The sequence below is a fragment of the Prionailurus viverrinus genome, chromosome C1 (assembly GCF_022837055.1).
Source record: "Prionailurus viverrinus isolate Anna chromosome C1, UM_Priviv_1.0, whole genome shotgun sequence".
Taxonomy (NCBI): domain Eukaryota; kingdom Metazoa; phylum Chordata; class Mammalia; order Carnivora; family Felidae; genus Prionailurus; species Prionailurus viverrinus.
In genome coordinates this window covers 1,465,244-1,487,010 of record NC_062568.1, presented here as the reverse complement: position 1 = coordinate 1,487,010, position 21,767 = coordinate 1,465,244, and the positions used below count along the sequence as shown (strand labels likewise).

Here is a 21,767-nt window from a genome sequence, read left to right as displayed (position 1 = left end):
TCAAAAATAACTGAAAAGGCATGAAAATGCGTGCAATTTAACAGAGTAAGATAGTGAGTGACAAAGCCACGTGCAATACATTTTTAGAACTGTGGGCCCCTGCTAGGATAATCCCTGAGTTTGTATCAAGAGCTTTGAAAAGGTCTAAGAGGAATTCCATTTCTACGAGTCTATCCTAAGAAGTAACGAAACATTTGCAAAGAGGTGTGTGCAAAGGGGCCACTGCCACGTGACTTACGGAGCCTGGGACTGGGAACTGGCTGGGTCCAGTCACAGGGATTAAGTGGACAAGGGCCCGTAGGGAAAGGCCCCGCTGTGATCAGTCCGGCGTCTGGACGCAGGGTGCAGGGCCAAGTGAGCAGAGTCGGTCAACAGACTGTAAACTGGCTGTTTCCCCCGTGAGTCAAAGACTTAGAAAAGACTGAAGAAATACACCAAAGTTTTTACCATCAGGACGCACAGCTGTGGGGATTAGGAGGATTTTTTTTCTCCTTTGTGCTTTTTTGCACTTCCCAAATTTTCTATGCTAAGCATAATTTTCTAGCTGGAAAAAAAATCATTACCGGTTTTTTGTGAGGTTCTGTAATGTCTTTTTTACCTTTTTAGGTAAAATTACTTTCTTGGGAATGTTACTTTTCAGCAGAATTTTCTATCCCTAAACGTCTCTTTATGCACATCTTACATCGGCACATAATGAGGAAACGCCCTTCCTTATTGAGATGTCGGGGCTGTGAGTGGTTGCCGAGTCTGACTGCTGTGCGATGGGACGTCTTCCTGCGGCTGCGGTGGTGGCTGCCGTTAGCTGTATAAAGAGAGCGGGGGTCCTGTCACTTCTTTGCTTTCCACCTCCAGGAGCCGGACCAAGAACATGATGTGGTACGGAGTTCTTGGAACCAAAGAGCTGCTGCACAGAACCTACAGGAACCTGGAGCAGAAGGTCCTGCTGGAGGTGAGCAAGAGGGTCTCCTGCAGGCAGGCCAGGGCCCGCCTGGTCTCCTGTGAGCCCCTCTCCTCGCTGGGTGTGGGGTCCCGCTGCCCTGAGGTCCCTCAGTGAGAGCCCAGCTGTGGTGGTGGCCTTCTCCGCCCCGGGCGGGCGGGCGGGCGGGCGGGCGGGCGGGCTGCTGGTGAAGAAGGACCAGGTTGATGCTGTCATTCCCTTGTTTCCTTCTCCGGCATTTCTGCCGCACAGTGTGACGGGAGACCCATCCCACTCCCCAGTCTCCAGGGGATTGCTGTCCTCAACATTCCCAGCTATGCCGGAGGGACCAACTTCTGGGGGGGCACCAAGGAAGATGATGTACGTATGGGGGTTCTGGGTGGCCGGGCCCAAGCTGGGTGTGGGTAATCCCTTCAAGGAGTGTCCACCACTTCAGGCCCTGATGGAGCCTTCTGGCTCTTGGGGCTCTGAGGGTGGTGCGGAGGTGTGGGTAGAACTCCTCCCTTGTGCAAGTGGTCAGAGGACAGTGGAGAACGAGACAGAGATGGTCCCCCGCTCGTGAGAAGAGAGGCCGGGCAGGACAGATGTGGTCAGGGGCACAGGTGTGATGCCAGCAGCCAGGCCCGACTCCGATTTGGGGTGGTCTGGGCAGACTTCTCAGAGGAGGGGACATCTGCACTGAGACCTGAAGGGAGACGCAGGATTGGCCGGGTCCGGTCAGGGGAGGGTGCAGAGGCTGTTCCAGGTAATTGCTGGAACAGCACATGTGAAGGCTTAGCGGGGAGACGGGTGTGGAGGAAGCTCTCTGACGGCGTGTAGTGGGCGGAGTGCAGACAAGTCCGAGCCCACGTGGGGTTGTGTAATCCACGGAAGAAGTCTGGGATTACTCTTAACTTTGGAAAGTGTTTGCTTTTAACCACGGATGCAGCTTCCATTGTACGTAATAGCTAACAAAATAATGAACGTGAACTGCGCACTCAGGATGTTCTGGTTGCCGGGGTGCCGGGCTGGCTCAGTGAGTGGAGTGGTTTGATCTCGGGCTGTGAGTTTGAGCCCTACATTGGGTGTAGAGATTACTGAAAATTAACAACAAGAAAGATGTTCGGTTGCCGTTCTAAGCACTGTGCGTGCATTAACTCAGTCCTCTTGAGAGCCTCTCGGGGAACACGCTAATTTTATCCAAGACCGAGGATGAGAAAATTAAGTACCTTGCTCAAGGTCATACTGCTAGAAAGTGGCAGATCAGAGATTTGGTCCCAGGCAGCTGGTTCTAGTCAAGGTCTCACTAGAAACCCCCTCAATGACACAGTCACACCACAGCTGCTTCTCAGGACACACCAGCCGAGTCGTGCACCTATCTGTAACCAGAGCAGCAGCCCCGAGAGTGAACAACAGAGGGCTGTGCAGGGAGGTTTGGAGCAGGGGTCAGCTCCTAACACTGGCCCTTTCAGACTTTTGCAGCTCCGTCATTCGATGATAAGATTCTGGAGGTGGTCGCTGTATTTGGCAGTATGCAGATGGCCGTCTCTCGCGTCATTAGGCTGCAGCATCACCGAATCGCCCAGGTATCGGCCGTGGGCCCGCAGGTGGGAGGGACGTGGGAGGCAGCGTGGCTCACGCATGTTTGGAAAGGCCGGGCCTGGCCCAGAACCAGTCTCCTCTGTCAGCAGGCTCCTGCTGCACAGAGCCCGGGAGAAGGGGTGCTTTTCCAGGACCGCCCACGGCCCCACCTGCTGTATTTGACAGTTAACAAACACTCTTACAAAACGGGGGCCAACTTGAATCCTGCCTGAGCCCCCCTGCCATGACTTTCTCTGCGGGTGCCAGCCGTATTGAGGTGGGATGTTGAGGTGGGATGAGATGAGACAGGCCCCACTGAACTCGGCTCGTGGCTGCAGCTTTCGGGAGCTGCATCCTGAGTTTGGGAATGGAGGCCGAGCCTACGGGAGCGGTGGAGAAAGTGTGGCCTCGCCTGGCTGGTCTGAGGCCCACCTGGAGAGGGGAGAAGGGGAAGGGGCTTCCCTGCTACTGGTGATGGGCTGGGGAGGGCAGTGTTCTTAGGCACAAGGAAGCAGGGAGGCTGATTCCCTAGCCCACCCAAGTCCCAGGCTGTGATGTTACGGCCCTTCCTGCCTCAGTCTGTCCCTGCGGAGCGTAGGGTGTTTGAATTTTATGATCGAACTCTTTGGCAGTGTTCTCTGTTGAAAAGAGAAACAGTACATCGCTAACCACTTGTTGGGACTGGTTTACCCTGTTCTGGGAGTGTTTGCACTTGAGCAGGGCCCTGTGGCTCTTGCTGGTCGTGAGTCCCCACCCTGGGCCTGGTGCTCGTGTCTGACCACCGAGGTCTCACTGCGGTCACAGATGCCGTGCTGGGTGAGGGGATGGTGGGGAGGGACAGATCCTTGGGCTTCATGAGCTGTGCCCTGGACAGGGATGCTCTGGCCGCAGTGGTGGTTGGCCGTGAGCACGGCATCACCCCAGATGTCAGCTGGCTCGTGCAGGGGCGTGTGGGACAGGAAGGCTCCTGCAGGGCTGAGATCTAGCGCCTTAGCTCCTTGGCTCAGCGCGGCGCACGAGTCACAGCTGTGGTGGTTTCTCAGTGTCGCACGGTGAAGATTTCCATCCTGGGGGATGAGGGCGTACCTGTGCAAGTGGACGGAGAGGCCTGGGTCCAGCCTCCAGGATACATTCGGATCATCCACAAGAACCGGGCTCAGACGCTCACCAGAGATAGGGTAAGAAGGGCTGCGTGCGGAGACCCAGAGGGACTCACCTGTGTGAGTCCCGGGGCTCACCTGCAGGCACACCTGTGCACCTCCTGTCGGGAGACCTGGAGTTTCCAGTGTTTTGTTCTGGGAATTTGCTTTTTTCAGACGCAGAGATTAAGTGAGCAGGGGTGTAATTTCCAGGACGATTCGCCCTCCTCAGTGTAAAAAAGAAGTCTGTGTCTCCTTTTCTGGCTGTCGTCCGGCTGGTGTCCCAGCAGCGTTTGCGGTTGAACACGTGCTCGCCTCTTGAGAGAGGGTCGCACAGTGTGACACCAGGTTTCTGTGCCCTAGGCGTTTGAGAACACCCTCAAGTCCTGGGAAGACAAGCAGAAGTGTGAACTTCCTCGCCCTCCGTCTTTCTCTCTGCACCCGGAGATCCTGTCTGAGGAAGAGGCCACGCAGATGGACCACTTCGGGCAGGCGGCGGGAGCCCTCATCCACAGGTGGGCCCTCGCCTTCCCTGCCTGCTGGGCCTCCCTCCGGGTCTTCCTTGGGCCGCCACCGCCGCCTCGAGGGCCCGGCTGGGGTTTCCGCTGGCCCTCGGGTGGGGTTTATTTCGCGTGACTTTCCGAGATCGCTCGGGGTGTATGTAGAGGAGGCCTAAAACCCCCAGGCGTTTTCAGAGCCAGCTCACAGATTTTAAAACCTATCCCGAATTCTTCAGAATCGCTCACTTACTGCCTCTTCTCCTTTATCCCAGACAGCAGGTTTGTTATTAAAACACCTTGTAGGTATTTAAAAAACAAAAAAAGACAACAGCCAGAGGCATTTCCTGCTCTTACTCTGCCTTGGAGAAGTGGCTCCTGGGACCATGAGACTTGGAGCACAGAGGTCCCTCTGCCCCTCTCCATCCTCCCCACCTCCCCGGTGTGCCTGCTGCTGGCCTGCCTCACTCCAGAGGGGTCTCTCGGCCGCCACATCCTGCCATCTTCGGTGGTGCCATTTGTGGCTTCCTCTTCCGCTGTCCTCGCCGGGAGCATCGCTGCCCTGCGGGCTCTGGGCTCTGTGCGCCCTTTGGGGCCATTCCCCTGCCCTTTCCCCAGGCGTCAGGCTCTTGGCCCGCGGCTCTCCCGGGAATGCTGTGGGCACTTCTGGTTCTCGGGGTCCTTCTGGGTCCCCCGAGAGCACGCCCCGTGCTGAGTTCTCTGTCTGGAGCAGCCAGCGCCACTTTTGCAGCCCCCGTTCCCGTGACCAAATCAGTATCCGGGCCTGATGGCTTTGCTTCTTACACTTTTTCTCGGTTCCTTGGTGTGCCACCCGCTTCTGGCTTCCTTCTGTCTTTGTTCTCGTCCCCTCAAAGCCTGTGGCAGCCCCACAGATGGCGCCCTGCATCTCACTGTCTTGTTTGAAGACTGGCAGCTGCTCCTCGTTTTCCCCAGGGCAGGACGAGTGGTTCCCTGGCCAGCTTCCCTGACTCTCATGCTCCGTCTGACCCTGTCACCGCCCCCTCCCTGCCCGTTTGGGTCCCTTGGACAACAGGCTGCTGCCTGTGGCTACTTCCTGGGATCTGAGCCGTTTGAAGCAGGATGGTCCCCACAGGGGAGGGTCCTGTCGTTCCCACTTACAGAGTGGGGCAGGCCAAGTCCCCTCTCACAGACGATCAGCTGCCAGCTTGCTATTTTACAGGGTGTGAGTCTCATTCTGGGGATTTTCCTCCCTGGTCAAGTTTCTGGAAAAACTTGGATTTCGATGTCATGGTTCCCGTTTAAGACCTTCTCTGTTTGCCATCGGTGAGGGAATGCCGGTCGGGGTCATCCTGTGCTCGTTCTCATGGCTGGGCTGTGTCTGCATTGGCCCCCTGGGCTGAACCTGGGTCCGTGTTCGAGTGAGGTGACGTCGTAGGCTGCCCCTTCGCCTGCTCTGATGAGTGCCATGTCTCTCTGTCTTTCTCTAGTATCCGGGAGATAGCTCAGTCCCATCACGACATGGAGCAGGAACTTGCCCACGCCGTCAATGCCAGCTCCAAGTCCATGGACCGGGTGTACGGCAAGCCCAGAGCCACAGAGGTGCCTGTGCTTTTCAGGTCTCGCTCCCTGGGAGTCCTGTAGCCCTGGGCCCTTGTACATGGTTGTCGTTCTGGTTCCTCTCAGGGGCTGAACTGCAGCTTTGTCCTGGAAATGGTGAATAACATCAAAGCTCTGCGCAGCGAGACCGAACTGCTGCTGGCTGGGAAGATGGCCCTGGTAAGCTGGGGCAGGCTGGCCTCGCGCTTTGCGTGCAGTGACCGTTGTGGTACCCAGGGCAGCACGTTTTAGTCTAGAACTCCTGGCCGGGGGAGTTCTAAACTCAGTGTAGGAAGGGGCCTTGGAGGTCATCCGATCTGGCCGTATGGTTGGTTCTCAAACAAACTCTCTGGCCACATCTCAACCACGTCATCTCTGGCGTGTTAGACTTCTGTGGACAGGACCGCCTTTGTCGCTTGCTCAGAATTCTGCCTTAGAAATCTGCAGGTGTGGAGCCATCTGCCTGCGACCAGGCACGTGGGCCTTGTTCTGAGACACGCGGCACTGTCACCCTTCCTCGTTCAGCCCTGCGGACCTGGCGAGGAGTCCGCCCTGGGCGGGCAGGCAGGTCGGGTCTCACTGAATCGCAGAAGCCAGAATAGGGAGGGCCTGAGGGAAGGTCTGGCCAGCCTTCTTGCTTCAAAGATAAGGACGTGGAGGCCAAGGAGGTGGGGCGAGCTGCTGAAGATCACACATCTGGAGAACCACCCCATCCTCTGCTCTTCATCCCCAAATACTCTGCTTTTCTGGGTGTGACAGCCGCCCCTTTGCCGCCTGCTAGCATTCCCTGCACTCTGACATGGGCCCGCTGGGCCTGTCCTCTTTCTGACACAGGGGTCCCCAGGTCAACCAAAGTAGGCGAGACGTCAGCTCTGCCATTGCAATTTTCAGACAAGCTTGGTTCATTCCGCTCTTTACGAGAGGAGAGTTTTAGTTCCTGCATCTCAACCTACTTAGAAGGAGAGCTTCTGAGCTTGGCCCCTTAGCCAGTGCTGTGTGACTGACTTTCTGTAGGAGTTCTTGTAAGGACTCTCTGAGACAAACAGACCACTTCGGCTGGAGCAGCCTGCACGCCTGCATGGGGGCTTTGCCGTGGCCCCAGCTCCTCACCGCCGATAACCAGCTGTGTTTCTTTTCTGCCCGGAGCAGCAGTTGGATCCCCCTCAAAAAGAGCGGCTCGGGGCCGCTCTTGCCGAGATGGACCAGCAGCTCAGGAAGCTGGCGGACACCCCCTGGCTGTGCCAGCCCGTGGAGCCCGGTGATGAGGAGGTAAGGGGGTCCTGGGGCTTCAGCTTGGGCACCGCGGGATGCAGTGGCTTTCCCTTCAGTACCTGTAATCACCGTGACCTGTGCGGCTTTGAGATTAAGTTGGTGGCCATCTTGCAGCCCCTGATAAGGCTTCTCAAGACTCCTCTATTAAAACGCTGTGGAGGCGTGGAAAAAGACTGGCAGCGAGAAGGTTGGGAGTTAGTACTGAGCATAATCCTTGATGACTGGGGCACTCGTCATCCTCAGAAACAGAATGGCAGGGCTGGCCAGGAAGTCCCTAGAAGGCTGAGCCTGGCCCCGCTGTTTGCCCCTGGTGCGAAGACACGTCGGTTGGATAAATGGCAGTGTCTTAAGTTTGTCGTCGTCAGGGATGGAGTCGGTGTGTTTCGCTCACAATCACGTTTTTGTTTTGCACGTATTTAGAGACTCCAGCTTGTCATAGGTCCTGTAGCCAGGACAGACAGGACCCCAGGCATATGGCAGCCTGGGATGTTGTTGCCTCCTGCAGCAGGAGGATAGGCAGGAAGAGCCCCGGAGAGGTGCTTGTTGGAGGGTCAGTTTTGTGGGCAGCATCCTGATAAAGACGAACCGTGGATTGCCTTTCTTCTCAGGGGTAGAGCAGAGGTGGGCCTGGAGAAAAGTTCATCCTAGGCTAGGGTTCTGCAGTCTTGCCAGAGAAGTAACTGTTAGACGTTACACGTCTGGCACTCCTATCTCCAGTTTTGTTTGTTAGAACCTGTTGGCAGCAGTTAGGTGATGGTACAAAGGAAAGTTCCAACAGTCTGTCCTGCTCTGCTCTGAACATGCAGGCATTTGTTGACAAATGCAGAGGACATTTTGGTTTAAAGGGATAGGCCAAGCTCATCAAAATTAGTTAAATTGTGAATTATAAATACAAAATTTTCATTTAAAAGAAAATTCCTCAAATAATAATATATAAAATAATAGATGTAATGATAACATAGCCTGTAGTTCCAGACTAAGTTACCAAAGCCGGTGAAGTGGACAGTGAGATGGGAGGCTGGGAAGAAGACAGGGACAGAGGAATGAAGGCAGTTAAATTCCTATAAGGTGGAAGGTTTAAAAAAAAAGTTCTTGACTTTGATAATTAGGGAAATGCAGAGTTAGTAATATCTTTAAAAACTTAAAGGTAGTTTCTAACAAAATTGAAAAGGTGTATGTTTTTCCAAATCAGTTTTCTAAAAACAAAAACAAAATATAATCTACATTGTGAAAAAATAAGAGACCAATAAAGATGTAGCTAACAGTGTAAAAGATAAAAAATGGTGTAGCTTCTCCTCTGAAAACCAAATTATCATAAGATTGTGTTAAAAAGGAAATCTAACCATATACCAATCACAAGAGCCTAATTTTCTCTCCCTACCCCCAGCAAAAACTTAGACACAAAAAGATCAAAACAATTTCAAGAAAACACATAAAATCTGAAGTTACAATATTAATATAAAAATAGAATTGCAATAAATGATAAAAACCGATCACTTGATATTGGCAAAATATATTTTTATAATAATAAAATTTATTTTTGTCTTCTTGATCTATCAGTTATTTCTAAAGTCTCTGACCGTGAATGTAGATAGCTCAGTTTACCCTTGTGGTCTTATTTTTGCTTTCTGTGTTTTGAGGCTATATTATTGGCTGCATATAGATTTTATCATTATGTAAAGACCCTTAGTAATTGTTTTTAAGTTTACTTGTTTGGTATTTTCATCTTTATACTTTTACTTTCAAGCTTTATTTGTAGTGTCTCTCTTATAACTAGCATATTGTCAAATGTTGGATTTTTATCCAATCTGTTATTTTCTGTTTTAACTGGAATGTTTGGTCTATGTATATTTATTGTGATTATTAATGTATTTATATGTGTATTTTGCCATATTTTGTGTTCTGTATTCTTTTCTTGTTTAATTTCTCCTTTTTGATTGAGAAGTCTCTCCTTCCTCCTACACAACTCTCTTTGTCCCCTCTAGTAGTTTGGGAATATATACTGTCTATTCTTTTAGTGACTACCTTCCAAATTTTAATTTATATAAAATCTGTAAAGCAAAAACTTCTTGAAATGAGAGAAAGGGACAGAAATCAAACTGTAGTGTGGACCATCACTACCAGTCCATGATTAATGAAATAAATTATAGCATATGAACAACAACAACAAAAACTTGGAAAAATATGTATGTATAGAACATATATATATCATGTGTCTACAGAGAGAGAACTTTACACTCTGTAAAGAGGGCATATATTTTTTCGTGTTGCCCATAGGACATTAAAAAGTACTGACAGTAGGAATCTCTTTGTTATTCTAGAAATTGAGAGGGAGCGTTTAGAAACTTTTAGGCAATTAACAGAATTATATTTCTGTTGAAAATAATAAAAAATTGAGGTTTATGTTTTATATGTCCTTTTTCGGTTTCATTTTTTTAGTAGTTTATTTTATTGCATTTCATGGGAGTACCAGTCCACTGTGGCCTGGAAATTGTTAAAGTTGGTTCCTTTCCAAGAGTGGTTTCAGCAGCCCAGTGCTAGGGCACCAGGTACCATAGCCGTCAGCTGTGGGCCCTGTGTTCCCACGCCCTGCCCGTGGTGGGCAGCTCCCCCTCTCCGTGCAGATTCCCTCTGAAGACAGCAGAGGGCTAGGATTTTCCTTGGTTCGTGGGCACTGTGGCTGCTGCTGCAGCAGGAGGCTCGTGGCCTAGTGCCTGGTTGCAGGGTGACCAGTCAGCTTGGTTTGTTTGGGGACTTTTGGGTCTCAATACTAAAAGCTCTTATTTCACGAACTGCGGTTCCAAAGCTTCAAACATAAAAATGTTTCAAAACAAATTATCACCAAATGTACAGCCACTGCAGAAACAAAGCAGCGTGAGTCTCCCCCCCCCAGAGGTCTGACCTATTGAGTCCTTCAAGCCATGTCTGTAGGGGCCCTGGTTTCTAGGGTTCCTGGTTGTGAGCTCATGAGACGGTGCAGAGTAACAGGCGGGAAGTTGTATAGATGACTCCAGGGGCAGGTTTAGCTGCAAAACAGAAACCCTCTGGAGCTGGCCAGGGCAGAGCAGGGAGGGCTGGGGTAGTGTTCCTGCAGGCATTCATCTTGTGTAGCCCAAGGTCGAACCTGCAGCCAGGTGTCCTGGGAAAGAAAGGAAAACCACGCTGGCTCCTGGGGCCTTCTGGGCCTCCCAGGGCTCCTGCCTTCTCCGGCCTTCTTTGCCGGCTGCCGTTTGGCTCCGCGTTCCCGCCCTGTGGGACTCCGGCTCTGGGGTGGCGTTCAGTGGGCAGAGAGAAGCAGGGGCAGGGCACGGTGCCACATTTCTACTGGCATAAAAATAGGAAAATTATTTATTTGAGAGCAAAAAAAAGTTGACAACTCTGTGAGCTAGTTCTTTGAAAGTACTGACCCCTGAATAATACGGTTTGAACTGCGTGGGTCCACTTACATACATACTACATAGTGCAGTACTGTAAATGTATTTTCTCTTATGATTTTCCTAACGTTCTCTTTTCTGTAGCTTTTTAGTAAGAAAACAGTATATAATACATGCAAAATATGTGTTAATCAGATCATTCAGACTCTTTGGGGAGTCAGAAGTTACACTGGAGTTTCAGTTTCGTGGGTGGGGGTTGGCTCCCGTAACTTCTACGTTGTTCAGAGGTTCCCCGTAAAGTGCAAGAAATTAATTAGCCTGTGGCAAATATAATCAAGGAAAGTTTGAAAAAATGAAGTGATAAAGGTCATGTAAGAATAGATAAAATAAATCAAGTTATACTATCTTCAAAGAAATGCTAATTTAAAAATCTTGATGAAACTGTTGAGTCTTCAGGAAAAATTTAAACTATACAGATTGAAATCTGAAGACATTTTAAAAAGAATAGCCACAGGACAACTTGAAGAAATAAGTATCATCTGCAAAAGAAAAATGTCAAGGAATGTGTGATTTCTATATATAAGGAAGAGTGTCAAAGCTAGGAAACGATGGACATTGTTCCAGTTCTTTTTTTAAATTCTTAAAAAAAAATTTTTTTTTTTCAACGTTTATTTATTTTGGGACAGAGAGAGACAGAGCATGAACGGGGGAGGGGCAGAGAGAGAGGGAGACACAGAATCGGAAACAGGCTCCAGGCTCCGAGCCATCAGCCCAGAGCCCGACGCGGGGCTCGAACTCACGGACCGCGAGATCGTGACCTGGCTGAAGTCGGACGCTTAACCGACTGAGCCACCCAGGCGCCCCGCTTTTTTTAAATTCTTAAACGCGTAAGATTTACCAGATTTGGGGTGCCTGGGTGGCTGAGTTGGTTAAGCGTCTGACTTCAGCTCAGGTCATGATCTCACGGCTCATGAGTTCAAGCCCCACATCGGGCTCTGTGCTGACAGCTCAGAGCCTGGAGCCTGCTTCGGATTCTGTGTCTCCCTCTATCTCAGCCCCTCCTCCACTCACACTCTGTCTCTGTCTCTCTCTCTCTCTCTCTCTCTCTCTCTCTCTCTCCCTCAAGAATAAATAAACATTAAAAAAAATTAAAAAAAAAAGATTTTCCATATTTGTTGTTTTTAGGTGTATGGTTTAAGTAGCATTAAGTATGTTCACAATGTTGTGAAGCAAATCTTTGAAACTTTCAAACAGTTCATTTTTTTAAAAGCTTAGCACATCTGATTTCAAAATTCAGTATTATCAGGAGATTTGTAAGAATAATTTCTTTAAGTCAAATAATTGAAAGCAGTTCTTTATAAAAGCTTTCCGGCTGGGACGTGCACAGGGATTGAAAGGCCATCCCCCCCACTCCTGCAGTGGGAAGTGCTTGATTTCCAGGGGATCCTCGGTGGGTAGCTCTACCTGTGGTGTCCCCCCGCCGAGAGAGGACAGCATGTCTCCCCTGTGGGGAGGAGGGCAGTGGCAACACCACCGGTGACCTCCCCGTGCCTGAGAGTGGGAAGCCGGATGGAATCGGCAGCTCCATGTGTGGGCGGGAGGGACAGGGGGCAGCGCGGCCGCTCCCCAGAGCCGGCAGGTGGTCAGAGGTCACAGTAGGAGCTGTCTTACAGGACAGACAGCTGGTTTGGAGGGCCACAACAGCTGAGTGTCACTTGTGGCTCTCATGACGGTCCTGATTCAGACAAACCAGCCATGAGGATAAACCTTTGCAGTGGTCGGGGAGAGTTGATGTTATTAACTATAAGTGAATTCTTGCTGGTGTCACGAGTGGCGATGGTGTCGTGGTTAGAGGCTTTAAGAAGAGAGTATTCCCATCTGTATGGGTGGCTGTTGAAGTATTTGTGAGGGGAGCAGATTGAGGTCTTAAAAGGGAGCCGAAGTAAGGTCACATGTTGATAATGAGGCTTGTTCTGCTGGTCTCCCCATTTGATGCATGGATGAAAATATTCCTACTAAAAGTTAGAAGTAAATGTAATACTCCTGTATGCGTTAAAAAAAAAGAAGAAATTTTGAAGTTAGGAGTAGGATTTTGTTTGGGCCGTGCTGCGGGACAGCTGCCTGTCCCTGCGGTCGCCGGGCCCCACGGAAAGTGTTGGGGAGCAAGGTGGGTGCCAGCCAGTCTCAGGACAGAACAGCCTGGTCACGTGGGAGCTGAAGGTCTTTAATGGAGCTGTTAAAATTGACAGTTGAGAGTTTTGCCAAACGTAAGATGTTTGTGAAAATGGTTCCTGAGTGCTGCAGTCATTGGTTAGAAAATTGTAAGAGGTTTCTTTTGTTAGTTAAGAACCTGAAACATGAAATGCTTCTGATTAAGAGATCCATGAAGGGGCCATCAGGGGCACAAGGAAAATTGGAGGTACGACAGAGCACATTTCCAGACGTGAGGCTGTGGATTATTACCCCGTCTAGGTTTGCTCAGTCTAATGAAAATCCCTTTCGGATCTGGAAGTGCCGTAAAGCCGAAAGGCTGACTGTGTGGGTTGATGTGGGGACGTCGGTAGACGGGGCTCTGGGGCAGGAAGAAACAGGCACACCTGAAAAATAAGGAAATTATGCTTTTGATACGAGCACACAGGTTATAAATACAGTTAAGTGCACTGTGTGTGCAAACATCCTTCACTGCAGAGACCCCCTTCCTACCTGGCGTGAGAACATCCTCCGAGAAGGTCCACAGACCAGCTGGGAAGGGGCAGTGTTAGCTCCACCCGTGTCCTGGGCGGCTCTGTGGGGAGGCGGCTGCCAAGTGGGGGACCCAGTGCCCCTGTCCCTCTGGCCCCCTCCCCCCTCGCTGCTTCGGGGAGTCGGTCCCAAGGAAAGAGCGCCAAGGGCCCGAAAAGCTTTGTTTAGAAAGATACTCTAGTACCGATGGTCCCCGCCCGCCAGTGTAGCACTAGGTCGGCTGGGAGCCTGCTGGATGATCTTTGTACAACGTGCTGACGTTTAGGTGATATTTATGAAGCTTTTTTTTTTTTTTTTAATTTTTTTTTTCAACTTTTTATTTATTTTTGGGACAGAGAGAGACAGAGCATGAACGGGGGAGGGGCAGAGAGAGAGGGAGACACAGAATCAGAAACAGGCTCCAGGCTCTGAGCCATCAGCCCAGAGCCCGACGCGGGGCTCGAACTCCCGGACCGCGAGATCGTGACCTGGCTGAAGTCAGACGCTTAACCGACTGCGCCACCCAGGTGCCCCTATTTATGAAGCTTTTTAATCGTATGAGAAACACGTTATAAAATGAAAGCCGAATGTGAAAATAGACACTGTGCAGTCACTGCACAACCGCTTTTAAAAGGCGTCACAGATCAATAAATGCCAAGACTAGAAACTGAGGGAAACCGAGTAAATGTAGCAGGGACCGCAGCCCCTTTGCCAAGCTCCCCGCCTGTCTGAGAAGTGGGCCTGACTAGGTCGGGGTCTGACTCTCCGTGTCTCCCGCTTTCCCCACAGAATGTGATGCTGGAGCTTTCCAAACGCAGCCGCAGTGGCAAATTCCGCCTGGTGACGAAGTTTAAGAAAAACAGCAAGAACAGAGAAGCCCGCAGTAGCCTGGGAGCCCCGGGTACCTGCCCTCCCGCTCTCCTCTGGCCGTGTGCGCCTGCTGCGTGCGCCCTCCCGGTCTCCGCTCTGTCCGTGGCCTTGTGGCTCTTCCCCAGGGTCCCCGCCTGCGCCGCGGCGTCCGTCTGTAGCTAGAGAACTGCGCCTTCTTGAGTCCCATGCCAGGCGGTCGCTCCTGCCTGGAGTCACTCCCCATGCAGATTCCTCTGGCGGCTGGCACCACGCTGCCCGCCCGCCCTGGATCGGGGCTGCAGGGTGGGAGGAGGGCAGCAGAGGTGACAGGACACCCGGAGACACAGAGCTCACACTCAGGTCTTGTGCTGGACCCACCGGGCCTGCCTCTTGGGAGGCGCTGCCGTTCCCCGGCTAACGAGTCATTGATCCGGGCCCCGGGCTGGAGCCCAGGCCTGGAGTCCAGGCCAGCAGCGACTGTGGTTGGCCAAATCAATAGAACATGGCACTCGAGGACAGTTTTGAGGGAGAGTCAGTAGATTGGGCCTTAAAATCTCTGTCTGGAAGGTCGGCTCTGAGCATGGCTGTTTTCAGTGCCCTCCGGTGCCCGGCAGCCCAGGTTTGGATTTGTAGGTGGTGGTCACTCCCTTTGATTTTTCTTCTTCGAATGTCTGCCCAGCAGTTGGGTTTCTTTTAACGATAGTGGCTCTGTAACAGTGGTCGCTCTGACCACGTGAAATCTCTGCCTGTTTCCCTTCCTGCTGTGGACCAGAAGCGAAGTGAACCCTCTAGAAAGGAGGGCAAGCTGACTGCAGCTGCACAGTCAGATTGGCGTTTTCCTCTTATTTGGTGGCATCCAGTCTCCGCTGGGACACATGGCAAATGTCCAGAAGGCTGATGGCCAACCTGGCAGGAACAGACAGCAGCTCCTGCTGTGGCTCATGTCCCCTGAATGCGGGTGGCTCCCCTGCTTCTTCCTGCAGAGCTCTGGGTGGTGCGTGTGGCTGAGTGGTGGGTGCCGGCTGCTGGGGCGTCTGGGGAGCCAGGTGCTGGGGCATCTTGGAAGCCGGCTGCTGGGGTGTCTCACGTGCTGGGTGCTGGGACGTCTCAGGAGCCAGGTGCCAGGGCATCTGGGGAGCCGGGTGCCGGGGTGTCTGGGGAGCCGGCTGCTGCGCATCTTGGGTGCCGGCTTTGGGGGCGTGTGGGTACCTGCTGCCGGGGTGTCTGGGGTGCCGGGTGATGGGCGTCTCAGGTACCGGGTGCTGGGCGTCTGGGGAGTCGGCTCTTGGGGCATCTGGGGAGCCGGCTGCTGGCATTTTGGGCACTGGCTGCCGGGGCATCTGGGTGCCTGCTACTGGGGTGGCTCGGGTGCCGGCTGCCACCTGCCTCGCACTGGGCTCTGGGCACTCACTGCATTCGTGCTTTTCCATCTCCGACAGTTCACCTCTGGGGGACAGAGGAGGTTGCTGCCTGGCTGGAGCACCTCAGTCTCTGTGAGTATAAGGACATCTTCACGCGGCACGACATCCGGGGCTCCGAGCTCCTGCACCTGGAGCGGAGGGACCTCAAGGTACTTCCACAGCGGCTCCTGGGAACCCATCCCGGGCTTCCCTGCACTCCCTTCTCTGTCCCTCCCTCTGACCTGGCCATGCTCCGGTGTCGTCGGACTCTCCTCATGCATGGCTCGGGGTGACACGCGGAAGTGGCTGAGAGGCCACCTCTGCCCCCCAGCAGTGATGTCTCCAACCCACCACAGCCAAACAAAGCCAGAGCAGAAGTAATGGAGGGGACCTTGCTTTTCTTTACCTGCTTGGACCAATGAACTATTTTAACATTAAAAACCCTGTTGCCGGTGTGGGGGGGGTTCGGTGCTGGCTGGCTCAGTAGGTGGAGCATGTGACTCTTGATCTCAAGGTCGTGGGTTCGAGCCCCACATCGGGGGCGGGGGCTACTTAAAAGTAAAAAAAAAACAGCCTGTTGTGGGACACAGCCCTGTGCTAATTGGCCAGCGAAGGGCTGTGTGTGATGACGGCCCCCAGTGCGTGGGTCCCTCTCCCTTTGGAGCCCACACACGGGCACACCTCCGAGCTGCCGCAGAGCACTGCGAGGAAGCGAGTCCCGTGAACTCCTTGGTTTCCCGGTGCGCGTGAGGGTCAGGTTTCTAACACGCTGTAGGCTCCTACGTGTGCAGCGGCATTAGGTCTGAAAAGCGTGCACACGTTAGCCTAAAAATACTTGCTCGCTGCAAAATGCTGTCATCTGAGCTTTCGGTGAGCCATCATCACTGGTCACGGGTGACCGTAACAAATTTAATGGCCAAAATGTCTGAAGTATTGGGAGAATTACCAACACGTGACACAGAGACTCGCGCCGTTGGGAAAACGGCCCCGGGGGTACCTGCTGGACGCAGGCTGTCAGGAACCCTGAGGTGCGGGGCACGGTGCGGCGGGGGCAGTGAGACGAGGCACGCCTGTGGCCGCTGAGCCCCGGGGGGACCAGGCGCCAGGACTGCGGGCAGAGTCCCCTGGGGCCTGCCTGAGCCTGCCGCGCCCTGAGAGGGCGAAAGGCCCCCCCGGGACGTCCTCAAGGCCGCGCTCTCGAGTCACCTGCCTCCACCTGCTGCCGGGCGGGGTCTGTGTCTGTCTGGCACGAAGGCGCCGGCGACTCTGTGGCTCGCGGGAGGGGTGTGGCGGGCGTCTGCACGGCTGTGTGTGTGTCGTTTTCACCTCGCGTCACCATCTTCGTCCGTCTCACCGCGTTTGTGTTCGGAAGGTCGGGCGGGAAGGCCCGCGGGGGCCCGGCTCCCTGCCCGGCGTCAGGGTGCTGTCCTCTCGTTGCAGGACCTCGGCGTGACCAAGGTGGGCCACGTGAAGCGGATCCTGTGTGGCATCAAGGAGCTGAGCCGGAGCGCTCCTGCCACCGAGGCCTAGCCGTGGCCCTGTCGGCCTGCGTCCCCCGCTCGCCCCGCGACTGAGGCCGGGGACCCGCTGCCCCTTCTCATGGTGCTACTCCCCCTGCTCCGGACGGGAAGCCTCGCGGACGCCCGTTCCGTGACCGTCCCGGGGTCTCGCGCACACCAACACAGCTACCTTCGAAACGACGCCTCGCCCGGCCCCGACACCGCGTGGGGCGGACCGCCACCACCTCTCTGCTCCTGCCGACCCGGGACCCGGGCTGGGCCCGGCCTCCGGGCGCCGGGTTGTCCCGTGGAGGCGGCCCGCCTGGGCCACGCGAGCTCGTCCCGCGGGTCCCCGCCGCGAGCCCCGTGACCGCGTGCCGCGTGGCCTCTCCCAGGCGTGCGGACCCCGGCCTGGCCGGCAGCCTCCCGCGCCAGCAAGTTCCGTGTCCGCGGGCCACCCTGGTTCTCCGCGGCAGCCTTGCAAGGCCCCCGCCTGATGTCCCCCGGGTATTGCGGAGTCTTTGGCCGAGACGCCGCCTCTCCTGCTTTGAAAGCGGCCTGGACGCGCTGCCGTCCCGCCCGTGTTCGCGGTGCGTGGAGACGAAGGACGAAGAGGGCTCGCCCTCCTCGAGTCGAGTGGACGGACGGTGACGATCTTGGGCTGACAGATCCCCTCTCCGGTTGCCTTTGGCCTCGTCCGTGTGGCGCCCTCCTCTTGAGCTGCTGGCGTGGGCACGTGGTCCCTCTGTCCCCGAGATGCCGTAGCCTCCCGTCTCCCCTCAGACAGAGGGTGTGTTTGCGTGAGCTCGGTGTTGGCGGGCGCGAGCGCGTCCCGGGCGCTGGGGCGATGCCTCGCCCCGTCCTGGGGGACCGTCCCCACCGACCGTCTCTGGCCCTGTGGGCGGCCGTCTGCCTCGGGCCGCTCTCGCCCACGTCCCCAGCCCTCCCCGTCTCCCCCGTCGCCACCACAGCCCACCCTGCAGGGCTCTGTAACCCGGCCCAGCTGTGAGCCGGGGCCCCGTGCCCCTACCCTGTAGCTCGCTTCACCCCTCATCCTCGTGAGGCGGGGGGGGGGGGGGGCTGCAGGTGTCATCCGGTCACCCTTGGGGGAACCTTTGGGGCGCTGAACAGCATCTGCCTGCTGCTCCCTCTGCAAGCCCCTCCCCCTCACTGGGGTGCACGGTGGCCCCTCCACCCCCACCCCCCGTGAGCCTGGCCGGGCCTCTGCTGCCGGTTTGGGGGCACTCCTGCTGGGGCCCTGGTGGGCACCTGGCCTGCTCCTGTCCCTGAGGGTGTGGTGGCGGCGACAGGGCGGGGGGGGGGGGGGGCGCCTGTGCTCCGCAGCGTGCTCAGCTGTTGTGCGTGGCCTTCCCCACCCCGACGCCCCCTGTGCCATCAGACGGCTGCTTTGGACCCGGGAAGGCAGAGAGGGATCATCTGGCCACTGGAAGTCACCAGCTTTCAAGGTAGAACAGGCTGACAAAGGAGACCGTGGGGTCCTGAGCCCGTGGTACCAGAACGGCGTCTGCTCTGTCACCTATGGCCGGGCCCTGGGCTCTGAGGTCCTCGGGGCGAGCCGGGGACAGGCACGTGCTCGGTGAGGAGGGGAGCGGCGGCCGGTGCTGACGCTGTGGGGCCGTCCCGTACCCTCCGCGCCCTCCCTTGGGAAAGCCCGAGGGCTGGGTGAAGCATGGTGTTTAGAATTAGTATGTCGTCAGTGATAAAAACAACACTGTTTACGTAAAAACCGTTTTTCTGATTCTAGTAAGTTAGAGGCGAATGGAGTAAACGTGAGTGTTGCATGGAAGCGTGTTGGCGTCCGGCCGGTGCCGCATCTGCTGCGGTGGCCGTGTTGGTTCCCGTGAGGCCGCTCCTCTGCCTGCCCCCCGACGTCCCTGCCGAGGCTGGGCGCTGTCCCGCGGGGACCCCGGTCCCGTCAGCGTGGAGGGAGGGAGGAAGGGTCCTGGGGAGTCTTGGACAAAAGGTTTTGTGCCCTCGGGCGGGGCTTACCCCTCATATTTATGATCTTAATTTATACGGTGCCCGCCGTGGAAGCAAATGCCTCCTGTATTGCTGTGTACAGACCCAATCTGGGGTTGTAAATAGGTTGTTCTGTGTATAAATAAAACCTGCCGTTGTCAGATTTCTTGTCGTCATTCCTCGTCGCCCAGATCTTTCCAAACTGGATTCAGGATTTTGTATCTTAGCTACTCTGGAAGTAAGTTGGCGTGGCTGAAAAGCAAAATGGAAAGCCACTGTGTCTCTTAGGGTGTGGCCACTCGGATCTGTGGAATGAAGAACCCAGCCAGGAGGCGGGGCGCGGGTAGGGCAGAGGTTCAGACTTCATCACAGGCAGCCTGGCCCAGCCTACTGAGGGAGGGTCATTGAAGCAAACAGTCTCATCCTCCTAAATCTTTCATATAAAACTAGACCACAAGCTCTTCTGTTTACTCCCAGCACCTTTATGCCAAGGGAGTGGCCTCTCCAAGGTCAAGGTCACTCTGTCCTCTCCCGGTTCCCGGGAGGGCAACGAGGGGGAGGGCTCGAGTATAATCCGATCGCAAGTGTGTGCAGAGGGCGGAGCAGTCGTTCTAAACCGGAGCGGCTCCCGGCTCGGAATTCGTCGCCAAGACCCCCGTGCTCTCCGCGGTCTGGCTGATGCCATCTCTCCTGGTGAGCTGGCGAGCTGCCTAAACAAGTAAGCCTTGGAGTGCAGTGGCTCAAACCAAGTGTATTTCTGGTTCCCAGAACAGTCACGGGGGGTTGTGCTTCAGGCACTCGGGTACCCCGGCCACGGCCCCCTCCACGTGTCACTTGGGGGTCTGGCCCACGTGGCCGCGGTGGCTCCGGTCACCTTCCTGCCAGGGTGGGGGGAGCGCGGACGAGTGCGCGTGAGGTTTCCTGAGCCCACCTGGAAGCGGGAGCCCAGCCACGCCAGGTGTGCGGGGGGAGGGGCCGCGGGCCGCTGTCACCAGCTGACTCAGCTCTGGGTCCGCTCTGCTTGAAGGCCCCTCCGTTAACGCACGTACCTCGCCCTGCTTTCCTCCCTCAGGTGGTTTCCAGGTGTTTGGAAGGAGGGAGGCCCGTGTCCCTGAGGGGAGAGGAAGGGCACCCTCCAGCCGCAGGCTGACCCTTGGCAACACCCGGTCGGCAGCGTTCCGTTCCGTCGGCCGGTGTGGCCTTTACCCGCTGCCCGGGATGCTGACCTTGTACCGGAGGTTGACATCTGTGACCCAGGGGCTGTCCTTGGCCCCAGGCACTGTCTCTGGTGGTTGGTTTCCGGTGGCTCTGTGTTGGGTGGCCTCGATCCCCTGAACTCCGGCCTCTGGCACAGGCACCGGGGCCACGCTGCTGGCTCCCAGCTCCACGTCTACGCCCCGTGATGGCGGAGGGTGACGTGGGGGAAATTAAGCTTTGGGCAGGGGGGCTAGAGAGGAAATTGAGGCACATCTAAGCACCTTGCACCCCCCCCCTTCTGTGTCCCCCCCCTTGTGTGTCCGACAATCCTTTATGGAATGGAGAACTTGGAGTCTCGTGGTTTCTTCTGACCCCGACTGAGTTCGTCCTCCCCGCTAAGGGGAGGCACTGGGGACGCAGCCGGCACGGCGGGTTGGGCATGTGCTGGCAGGACTCGGAGTTTGTTCTAAAGATAATACCTAGGCTGGCAGGACTTTTAACTTGTATTGATCCTGGTTTAAAATTTTAATACTTTGTTCATTATGGATTTTTCTGCATTAATTTTGATTTCTAAAAATGTTATTAAGTACCGCTCTGTCTTGATTACTGAGTTTTTTGGGCACCTTCAAGTTTTGTGCCCGAGGCTTCCACTTTCCCAAGTCCCAACCCTTCTGTCATGTAATCTAATCTTGAACGTTAGACCTCAGACTCTCTTGGCATTTGTAGAAGCCACTGCTTGATGCTTATAAACATCAGTTTCCTGTCTCCTGCCCTACTAACAGAATCCCCGCGCCATCTGGGTGACGCGTTGTGCCCAAATGCGCCCCTGCAAGTGTGACCACATTCTCCAGCCTCCTCTGCAGTTGACCTTAGTGATGTGACCAAGCTTGGGCGAAAGACATACAAATATTAACTGAAGTTTCCAGAAAGTTTCCTTTAAAACACGGATGCCTGTCTTTTTTCTCCTGCTGCTGGCCTGGAGGGTGGACCTGATGGGTGGAGCTCTAGCAGCCAGCCTGGGCCACGAGGTTGGAAGCCTACTCCTCGCATCTCCGTGGTCTCCACGAAGCTCCTGGACAACCCCCTCCCTGTACCTGCCACACTTCTTGTATGTGAGTGAGAACTGCATGTGTCTTGTCTCTATGTTGAACCTAATCTCTGTAGCGTTCCTCCCATAAAGATTTTGTATTTGGAAGGCCAAAGCGAAAGCATATAGACACGAGTTACACCTATTATACAGGTGTGAGGCCAGAGAAGGGGGACCCCCGGGGATGGGTGAAGTGGTACGAAGAAAGCTTTGGGGCAGACTGGTGCGCACGCAGGGCGGGTGTTTGTGGGGCGTGGAGGCCTCTCTGCAGCCGGGGTCCGAGAGCGTGGCCTGGATGGGGACCTGCTCACGCCAGGGGAGGCCGCTCTGACCCCACCAGCCCGGGCCGCGGTGTCGGACGGTGTGTCCGTATCAGGCAGGAACTGAGGCACAGCCCATTCACAGTTTTCATCCCAAAAGCGAACCGGGTTTGCAAAATTCGTAGAGGAAAAGCAGCTGGCTGGGAGTCAGAGGCTCTGTCGCTCACGCTGTTGATGGAAGCGCATCGACCACGAGCCTTCCGAGCACTCTCAGAAATCGTGTCGCCAAGTCCCTCGCTGGCCGGCAAAAGCCTGCGGTCGCTCGGCCCCAAGGTCATCAGTGCCAGGCCTCCAGGACGTGCACACTCAGGAAGGAGTGCCCAAGTGGCGTCACCCCAAAGGAGAGCCCTTCCAACG

General features: G+C 54.9%; 1 protein-coding gene across 10 annotated transcripts in view; it reads left to right on the top strand.

Annotated features, from left to right (window-relative positions):
* Positions 1–18,969, top strand: part of DGKD (diacylglycerol kinase delta) — a 111,624-nt gene extending 92,655 nt beyond the window's left edge. For 9 of the 10 annotated variants that reach the window (XM_047871420.1, XM_047871425.1, XM_047871424.1 and 6 more), the window contains 11 exons: positions 853–949; positions 1,190–1,297; positions 2,389–2,502; positions 3,541–3,675; positions 4,000–4,151; positions 5,603–5,714; positions 5,799–5,891; positions 6,861–6,980; positions 13,868–13,979; positions 15,367–15,497; positions 16,768–18,969. In XM_047871420.1, the coding sequence (XP_047727376.1) occupies positions 853–949; positions 1,190–1,297; positions 2,389–2,502; positions 3,541–3,675; positions 4,000–4,151; positions 5,603–5,714; positions 5,799–5,891; positions 6,861–6,980; positions 13,868–13,979; positions 15,367–15,497; positions 16,768–16,857 (1,264 nt within the window). In that variant the 3' untranslated portion in view covers positions 16,858–18,969. Of the gene's footprint in view, positions 1–852; positions 950–1,189; positions 1,298–2,388; positions 2,503–3,540; positions 3,676–3,999; positions 4,152–5,602; positions 5,715–5,798; positions 5,892–6,860; positions 6,981–13,867; positions 13,980–15,366; positions 16,739–16,767 lie in introns of those variants that run through there. The other variant, XM_047871419.1, reaches the window with a different exon arrangement.
* Positions 18,970–21,767: the final 2,798 nt, after the last annotated feature.